Source organism: Oncorhynchus mykiss, chromosome 19, assembly GCF_057628025.1.
Source record: "Oncorhynchus mykiss isolate SJ-2025 chromosome 19, ASM5762802v1, whole genome shotgun sequence".
NCBI classification, from domain to species: domain Eukaryota; kingdom Metazoa; phylum Chordata; class Actinopteri; order Salmoniformes; family Salmonidae; genus Oncorhynchus; species Oncorhynchus mykiss.
The window spans coordinates 12,490,010-12,500,121 of NC_143040.1; the positions used below are offsets into that span (position 1 = coordinate 12,490,010).

Consider the following 10,112-nt stretch of genomic DNA (forward strand, 5'->3'; position numbering starts at 1 on the left):
GAAAATAAATCTTGATCTTGAGTCATTGTCCCTAAATAGAATTGAAATCAAACAGTCCGGCTACTTATCCTTCTTATAGTAAATGAAGCCAAACAACGTGTCTTCAGTGTCTAAAGCTTTTATTGTAATAGGATAATTGGTTTATTGGTGGATGTTACATAAAGACCTCATCCTGACTACCAGAAATAGTTATTATTAAGATGTGTGTATTAACCTGTGTATCAGACTCCATAGGAGATTTTAAAGCACTTATATACCTTCTGCAGCTTGTTTCAACATGAATAAAGACAATCATTGAGCTTGACAGCAGTATGTCTAGTCCTTTTAGTTATCACTTTCACTGTACTACATTTAGACAAACTGAAGATACAACATTACATGGGCCACTGATTAAGATGTAATATAACATGACACGAGTTGAATTGTCCAATAAAGTGATACAGGAAAGTAAAAACTGTTGGGGGGAATGTTTACTGCAATTTATTCCTTTGTACAGCAACATCAAACAATAGATTACAACAAATGATCAAATATTACAAGATACTACCCCCCCCCCCCAGTCATTTTCTCTCCAATAAGAGGGAAATCAGAAAGGACAATACAAACTGGGTAGAGGTAGGTAGGTTGAGACAGAATGAGAATGAGAGAGAGAGAGAGAGAGAGAGAGAGAGAGAGAGAGAGAGAGAGAGACAGAGAGACAGAGAGACAGAGAGACAGAATGAGAATGAGAGAGAGAGACAGAGAGAGAGAGAGAGAGAGAGAGAGAGAGACAGAGAGACAGAGAGACAGAGAGACAGAATGAGAATGAGAGAGAGAGACAGAGAGAGAGAGAGAGAGAGAGAGAGAGAGAGAGAGCGAGAGAGAGAGAGAGAGAGAGACAGAGAGAGAGAGCGAGAGAGAGAGAGAGAGAGAGAGAGAGAGAGAGACAGAGAGAGAGACAGAGAGAGAGAAAGAAGTCTACAAGTAGAACCTGGATTATTTGGTTTATCCTGTAATACACTAACTTCAATTAGTAAATTCTGGATGTTTCTTCACAAAGTGCCTGATTGAACCACAGGCATGTCACCCATCACCAGTTGATTCTCATAGCAGGTGGTGCCCCGCCCTGATTGGCCCACAGGCATGTCACCCATCACCAGTTGATTCTCATAGCAGGTGGTGCCCCGCCCTGATTGGCCCACAGGCATGTCACCCATCACCAGTTGATTCTCATAGCAGGTGGTGCCCCGCCTCTGCTGTCCTTGTTTGGCTCCGAAGTTTATACTTGGGGCCTCAAGGTTTGCCATGGTGCTGTTTTCCTTATTCTCTGATAGGTGATTAATTGATTAGTGGTATATTGGCTATTAGTATTCCAGTCCTGAATCAGTCCCTGATTAGAGGGGAAGGATGATGATGAGGTTGAAGGGTCTTTCGGTACTGTTTTGCAAGCAAGCACACATGCACACGCACACACGCACACACACACACAAACACGCATATGCGCGCACGTACACACGCACACATGCACACACAAACAAACACTCACATGCATGCACACGCATACACACGTTCACACACGCAAATGCACACCTTTTCTCAGTGTCAGCAGTGGTGTTGCTGTTGTTAGTCATGTTCACACAACACAGATCAGTATGAAAGAAGTATGAACAAACTATTCTCAGAAGCCACGTGGTGTTTCCTGCCTGTGTGTGGGTGTGTGTGAGTGTGTAAGAATGTGACCTCTATTGATCTGTGCAAACACACATCCCTCCACAGCTACAGTATGTCTGCTGGATTATGTTCCATCTATACGGTGGCTGGACTCCAGCATAAACTTCACATATTCAGCTATTATCCCAATCACTATTTCGAGCGAGAGAGGGGGGGGGGGGGGGCATTACATTTCTGTGTTAGATAAGTATTTGTTTTGTTTATATTCCTTCTGCAGCTTGTGGCAAAATGAATAAAGAAAATCATTGAGCTTGACTACAGTATGTCTCGTCCTTTTAGTTGTCACTTTCACTGTACTACATTTAGACCGTCTGAAGATACAACATTACATGGGCCACTGATTAAGATGTTATATAACATGACACGAGTTGAATTGTCCAATAAAGTGAATCTGGAAACTACCGACTGGTGGGGGGACATTTACTGTAATTTCTTTTTTTGTGCAGCAACAGCAAACAATGGGTTACAACAATTACAATAAAATACTAAATATTACAACATACTCCCCCCTGGACATTTTGTCTACAATAAGGGGGAAATCAGAAAGAATAATAAGAATTGGGTAGAGGGAGGGAGATAGGGAAAGAGAGAGAGAGAGCAAGAGACAGAGATACCAAGAGAGACACAGAGAGAGACTCAGAGAGAGACTCAGAGAGAGACACAGAGAGAGACACAGAGAGAGAGACACAGAGAGAGAGAGTGCAACAGAGAAAGTCTACAAGCGGTACCTGGTTTATCCGGGTAATACACTAACTTCAATTAAGTCAATTCTGGATGTCTCTTCACAAAGTGCCTCACCCTGATTGGCCAAAAGTCATGTCACACATCACCAGCTGATTTGCATAGCAGGTGGGGCCACCCACCCGCAATCCATGATTGGCTCCGAAGTTTATACTAGGGGCCTCAAGGTTTGCCATAGTTCTGTTTTCCTTATTCCCTAAAAGTTAATTAATTGATTGGTTGATTGATAGACTAATCGATCAATCAGTTGATAGATTAAAGTGGTATATTGGCTATTATTATTCCAGGCCTGAATCATTCCCTGATTAGAGAGGAAGGATGATGATGATGTTGAAGGGTATTTCTGTACTGTTACGCATTCACACACACACACGCACCCACACACCTTTTCTCAGTGTCAGTAGTGGTGTTGCTGTTGTTATGCCTGGGTGTGTGTGTTAGAATGTGACCTATGTTGATCTCTTTTCCATCTATACATTGGCTGGCCTCCAACATAAACTTCACACATTCAGCAGCAATGTTTCCAAACACTAAGGCCAGATCCCTTCCTTTCCTTGTCTCCTTTCCTTGTCTCCACCACAGATCTGAAAGACCTCACCATATGAACACAATATGATGGAACTCTATCAACCTACCAGGTCTCTCACATCTCAGTCATAACAAAGGAATGAAACTCTGTCAACCTACCAGGCCTCTCACATCTCAGTCCTAACAAAGGAATGGAACACGGTCAACCTACCAGGTCTCTCACATCTCAGTCATAACAAAGGAATGGAACACGGTCAACCTACCAGGTCTCTCACATCTCAGTCATAACAAATGAATGGAACCCTGTCAACCTACCAGGTCTCTCACATCTCAGTCATAACAAAGGAATGGAATTCTGTCAACCTACCAGGTCTCTCACATCTCAGTCACAACAAAGGAAAGGTAACAAACATAACCAGCATTATTAGAATACTGTCTAAATCATACCCTGGATACTGGCAGGAGAGACCACTGAAAACCAAACACACACTAATGTACCCAGGGGCCTTAGTGTCTTGAAAAGGTGCATTCCTCACAGCAGCCAGCAGAGGACAGTATTTAACTCAACCAGCTAAAGGAATGATAGGCAGACAAAGCTTAGTCTAGGCCAGGGGCAAGCAACCCTGTTCCTGGAGTGCTGCAGGGTTTTGTTCCAACTAGGCTCCACACCAGACCAACTGAGCTAATTTATCAGTTAAGTGAATGACAAAATTCAACACACCTGGTCTTCCTGGTTGGTTCAATCAAAAACATGAAGTGCCTACAGCACTCCAGGATTAGGGTTGTTTACTAGGTGCAGTACTTAACAAAAAAAAGGTACTTTCCAACCCTCTCCTCAGGGATAACCAGACTGGCACACCTGCTTAATTTAGTCAAGGGGTTGATTGTTAGTAGACTGAATCAAGTGTTCTAGTTTAGCACTAAAAACTAAATGTGACACGTCTGTTGGTCCCTGAGAAGAGGGTTGGGGCCTCAAGCTTCACTGTAGTACTGCTTTCCATTATTCTGGGTGATTGATTGATTAGTGGTATATTGGCTATTAGTATTCTAGACCTGAATCAGTCCCTGATTAGAGGGGAAGGATGATGATGGGGTTTCAGTGACTTTCTGTACTGTTACTATGGGAACCTTTTCTCAGTATCAGCAGAGGTGTTGCTGTTAGTCATGTTCACACATAGCTCAGTATTGAAGAGGTATGAACAAACAATTCTCAGAAGCCATGTAGTGTTTCCTGCCTGTGTGGGGGTGTGTGTATGCCTGCGTGCATTAGATTGTGACCTGTATTAATCTGTGTGAACACACATCCCTCTACAGATATAACTGTTGGATTATGTGCTACCTATACAGTGACTGGACTCCACAATCAACTACACAGTCAGTGGCCCAAATCTAAGGCCACATCCCAATAGTCCCAATCTGCTTCCTTCCTTTTCTTGCCCCCTTTCTTTATCTCATATCATTTGTAAAACATCACAGATCTGAAAGAACTCACCATATGATCACAATATGATGGAACTCTATCAACCTACCAGGCCTCTTACCTCAGTCATAACAAAGGAAAAGTAACAATAATAACCAGCATTATTAGAATATTGGGATACTGTCTAAATCACACCCTGGAAACTGGCACGATAGACATTTTAATGCTGATTCTGTATCTTAAAAGACAATTAATCTCTGTTTCAATTTTCCACCAATATATAATATATTTTCACTTCGTGGCAAGACGAAAGACCCTAACCTTTACTGTGATGTATTTTGTCCAGGCTTAGACTTTGGGTGTGGACTCCATGATGGTAAGTTACTACACTCTTTTGAGACAGAGATCTACAAGCGGTACCTGGCTTATCCGGTAATACACTTTCTTCAATTAAGTCAATTCTGGACGTCTCTTTACAATGTGCCCCGCCCTGATTGGCCCACAGGCATGTCACCCATCACCAGCTGATTCTCATAAGTGGTGGGGCCCTGCCCCTGCCGTCCTTGATTGGCTCCGAAGTTTATACTAGGGGCCTCAAGGTTTGATGTCTTACTGTTTTTCTTATTCCCTGATAGTTTATTAATTGGTTGGTTGATTGATTGATCAACAGATGTGTGTGTGTGTGTGTGTGTGTGTGTGCGCAGTCACACACACACACACACACACACACACACACACACACACACACACACACACACACACACACACCTTCTCTCAGTGTAAGCGGTGATGTTGCTGTTATTAGTCATGTTCATACATTGTTGAGTATTTCTAGAAGTGTGAACAAACAATTCTCAGAAAACATGTGGTGTTTCCTGTGTGTGAGTTCAAATGTGACCTCTGTTGATCTGTGCAAACTCACATCCCTCTACAGATATGTCTGCTGGATTAGGTGCTACAGTATCTATATAGTGGCTGGACTCTAACATAAACTTGACAGATTCAGCAGCTATGTTCCCAAACACTAAGGCCATGTCCCAATAGTCTCAATATTTTCCATTCCTTTCCTTGTTTCCTTTAATTTGTAACCACCCCAGAACTCAACATATGAATGCAATATGATGGAACCCTGTCAACCTACCAGGTCTCTCACATCTCAGTCATAATAAAGGAATGTAAACCCAATCAACCTACCAGGTCTCTCACATCTCAGTCATAACAAAGGAATGTAAACCCAATCAACCTACCAGGCCTCTAACATCTCAGTCATAACAAATTAATGTAAACCCAATCAACCTACCAGGCCTCTAACATCTCAGTCATAACAAAGGAATGTAAACCCAATCAACCTACCAGGTCTCTCACATCTCAGTCATAACAAAGGAAAGGTAACAACCGTAACCAGCAGTATTAGAATATTGGGAAACTGTCTAAATCATACCCTGGGCACTGGCATTAGAGACCATTGAATCCAAACACACACTAATGTACCCAGAGGCCTTCAGTCTAGATGCGATGCATTCTGGGCAGAAGATGGCAGTATTTAACTCAACGGAATGATTGGCAGACAAAGCTTAGACTAGGCCAGGGTTAGGAAACCCTGTTCCAGGAGTGCCGGAGGTACTGCAGGATTTTGTACAAACTAGGCACCACACTGTATGTGTGTGAGTATGTGAAGGGAAAGGGGATACCTTGTCAGTTGCACAACTGAATGCATACATCTGAAATGTATCTTCCACATTTAACCCAACCCTTCTGAATCAGAGATGTGCAGGGGGCTACCTTAATCGACGTCATCGGCAACCGGTGAGAATGGAAGAGTTTTTCACCTTGCCAGCTATTGGATTCAAACCAGCAACTTTTCGATTACTGGACCAACGCTCTTAACCGCTTGGCTACGCGTGTCTGTGTGTCTGTGTGTCTGTGTGTGTGTGTGTGTGTGTGCGCTGTGTAATGGTGTTTGTGGTTTGATGGGTACTTGTGACTGCCTGTGCCTATTCCTAGTAAGAGAGGAGGGACTGTGAAAGTAACCTCAAGAGCACTGGTATAACAAGGCTCTCTGATAGCTGATCTCCAATACATTTTGACATTGGACCAATATATGTTGACATCATGGCAAGACACAGGATCCTAACCTTTGCTGTGATGTATTTCTTCCAGGCTTGGACTTTGGGTGTGGACTCCAAGATGGTAAGATACGACACTATTTTGAGAGAGAGAGAGAAATATTTGCACATAATGACATTTGAAATGTCTTTATTCTTTTGGAACTTCTGTGAGTGTAATGTTTACTGTTAATTTGTATTGTTTATTTAACTTTTTGTTTATTATCTACTTCACTTGCTTTGGCAATGTTAACATATGTTTCCATGCCAATAAAGCCCTTAAAGTGAAAATGAAATTGAATTGAGAGAGAGGTGTTAGAGTATTTTCTTTTTGTATTACATTTTTGTAATATATAATTATTTGTTTATTTTATCTATTTGATATATTTATATATATATATATATGTGTGTGTGTACAGTACCAGTCAAAAGTTTGGACACACCTACGCATTCAAGAGTTTCTTATATTTACTATTTTCTATATTGTAGAATAATAGTGAAGACATCAAAACTATGAAATAACACGTATGGAATCATGTAGTAAACATAAAAGTGTTAAACAAATCAAAATGTATTGGCCACCCTTTGCCTTGATGACAGCTTTGCAAATGATTTGCTCTGCATATAGTTTATCAGTCTGACATTGAATAAACAAGTCATAACTAAGGAGTTTCCTTGCTGGTTTTATTATTAAATGAAAATGTAAATAAATGATAGAGTGAGGCTTGATGGCTTCAAATGATTGGTTACTCTTTAATTTCACGCAGCTTCTTTGGTTACATTCATAGTGCAAATTACAGGTGGGGGTTTGCTCAGCAACAAGAGTGAGACATGAGCTCCCCTAAATGAAACAAAGTCCAACTGTGGGGTGGGTCTCTAAATATTTATAATTTGACTGACAGCAAGATACATCAATCTTACCAGAGAAAGCATTTGAATAAAACAGCACAGTAAGAGCTCTTTCACTGACAGATTGACCAGGTGAATCCAGGTGAAAGCTATGGTCTAATATACTGTAGATGTCACATCAATCAGTGTAGTTGAAGAGGAGGAGACAGGTTAAAGAAGGATTTTTAAGCCATGAGATTCTTTAAAGTACCTCTTTGCGCTAGGTGGGATGCAAGCGACATCCGGTGCGAAATTCAAAATACAAAATTCGTAATATTAAACATTCATGAACATACACAGGTCCTACATCATTTAAAAGCGTAACTTCTTGTTAATCCAGTCGCTTTGTCAGATTTCAAAAAGGTTTTACGGAGAAAGCATACCATGTGATCATCTGAGGACAGCGCCCTGTGTACAAAAGCATTACAAACATTCCCCAAACAAGCAGAGGCGTCACGAAAGTCAGAAATAGTGATAAAATAAATCACTTACCTGTGAAGATCTTACTAGTTGGTAGGTGATCAAATACTTATGTCATGCAATAAAATGCAAATGATTTACGTTAATCATACAATGTGATTTTCTGGATTTTTGTTTTAGATTCCGTCTCTCACAGTTGAAGTGTACCTATGATAAAAATTACAGACCTCTACATGCTTTGTAAGTAGGAAAACCTGCAAAATCGGCAGTGTATCAAATACTTGTTCTCCCCACTGTATGTATAATTATGGATGTATAATAAGCTATAATGGGCAGTCATTTTGGACCGGGAACACAGAATTAACTAACATGAAACGAACACAACAATGCATTCCAGATGACTATCTCATGAAGCTGGTTGAGAGAATGCCAAAATAGTGTATAAAGCTGTAATCAAGGCAAAGTGTGGCAAGTTTGAAAAATCTCAAATCTCAAATATATTTTCATTTGTTTAACACTTTTTTGTTTACTACATGATTCCATATGTGCTATTTCATAGTTTGGATGTCTTCACTACAATTCTACAATGTAGAAAATAGTACAAATACAGAAAAAACCTTGAATGAGTAGGTGTGTTCAAACATTTGACTGGTATTGTGTATAGTATTATAGCTACTACTTTTATTGTGTAACTGTTTTTTTCATAATTGTGTGTATCACTTTGCTTTGGCAACATTTGCCTCATAATTTACACCATTAAAGCATATTGAATTTGAATTAATTCATTTTAGAATGAGAGCAGAAAGAGAATGATAATTAAAATTAATTTAAATATTTACAAAATATTCCTCTGTTTTTACACTCATTGCCTGTTTTTCCCCTCCATTTTCTTTGAAGGTTCATCTCCGTCAGCCTGGTCTCAGTTCCTCCATAACCTTAGACATGGTCCCTAACTCTGTTGACGACATGTATAAAGGATGCATAAAAGAAATGGGCAAAAAGGTGAAGGAATATCTTCCAAATGAAACCAATACAGGAGGGATCTTCGAACAAGCCTGGACGAAAGCAGAAACATGTGCCTCAAATAAGTACAAATCAGTCAACAATAAACTACACGAACTTAGTTACAATCACATTAGAGCTATCTGTGCTTACACAGGAGGTCAAACTAAGATATACCCAGTGTTCAACGAAGCTGTCCGGACCAGTAGATATGAGTACACAACCTCCTTCCAGTTCCACTCCCTGCATTTCCTGCTGACTGACGCCATTCGCATCCTGAAACTAAAACAAAATACCTGTCACACCACATACCGGAGAACCAACATGGAGTTTTCAGGTGAAGTGAACAAGGAAATCAGATTCGGCCTCTTTGCCTCCAGTTCTTTCCTAAAGAACTTGACACATTTTGGAGAGAAGTCTTGCTTTGAGATAGAGACATGTTTTGGCGCTGACCTGAAGTCTTTCCCCAGTCTGGGGAATTATGAAAAGGAGGTGTTGATTCCACCATATGAAGTGTTCAGAGTTACTGCCGTGCTGAAGAAAGAGAATGATAAAAACCTTTGGTGCGATGTTGTGTACAAACTAAAGAGTATCAAAACACTGAGTAACCTGAATTGCAAAATTTTTAACAAGACAACAATGAATTAAGAAAATCTGTGTTGATCTTGAGTCATTGTCCCTAAAGACGATTTAAAACTAACAGCTATGCTGCTTATCTTTCTAAAAGTAAATGAAGCCAAACAACGTGTCTTCAGTGTCTAAAGCTTTTATTGTAATAGGATAATTGGTTTATTGGTGGATGTTACATAAAGACCTCATCCTGACTACCAGAAATAGTTATTATTAAGATGTGTGTATTAACCTGTGTATCAGACTCCATAGGAGATTTTAAAGCACTTATATACCTTCTGCAGCTTGTTTCAACATGAATAAAGACAATCATTGAGCTTGACAGCAGTATGTCTAGTCCTTTTAGTTATCACTTTCACTGTACTACATTTAGACAAACTGAAGATACAACATTACCTGGGCCACTGATTAAGATGTAATATAACATGACACGAGTTGAATTGTCCAATAAACTGATACAGGAAAGTAAAAACTGGTGGGGGAAATGTTTACTGCAATTTATTCCTTTGTACAGCAACATCAAACAATAGATTACAGCAAATGATCAAATATTACAAAATACTACCCCCCCCCCAGTCATTTTCTCTCCAATAAGAGGGAAATCAGAAAGGACAATAAAAACTGGGTAGAGGTAGGTAGGTTGAGACAGAATGAGAATGAGAAAGAGA

The 10,112-nt window shown here is 40.1% G+C and overlaps 1 protein-coding gene across 1 annotated transcript; it reads left to right on the forward strand.

Moving 5' to 3' along the window:
• The first annotated feature begins 6,436 nt into the window (after nucleotides 1–6,436).
• On the forward strand, nucleotides 6,437–9,768 carry LOC110516050 (erythroblast NAD(P)(+)--arginine ADP-ribosyltransferase). The gene is made up of 2 exons (XM_036953886.2): nucleotides 6,437–6,589; nucleotides 8,710–9,768. Exons 1-2 carry the CDS (start codon nucleotides 6,512–6,514, stop codon nucleotides 9,460–9,462), a joined length of 831 nt encoding a protein of 276 aa, XP_036809781.1. The 5' UTR covers nucleotides 6,437–6,511; the 3' UTR covers nucleotides 9,463–9,768.
• Nucleotides 9,769–10,112: the final 344 nt, after the last annotated feature.

Coding starts and splice junctions, on each gene's coding strand:
- LOC110516050 (XM_036953886.2), top strand. CDS start 6,512: ATGGCAAGACACAGGATCCTAACCTTTGCTGTGATGTATTTCTTCCAG. Junction 6,590..8,709: donor TGGGTGTGGACTCCAAGATG/GTAAGATACGAC, acceptor TTTTCTTTGAAG/GTTCATCTCCGTCAGCCTGG.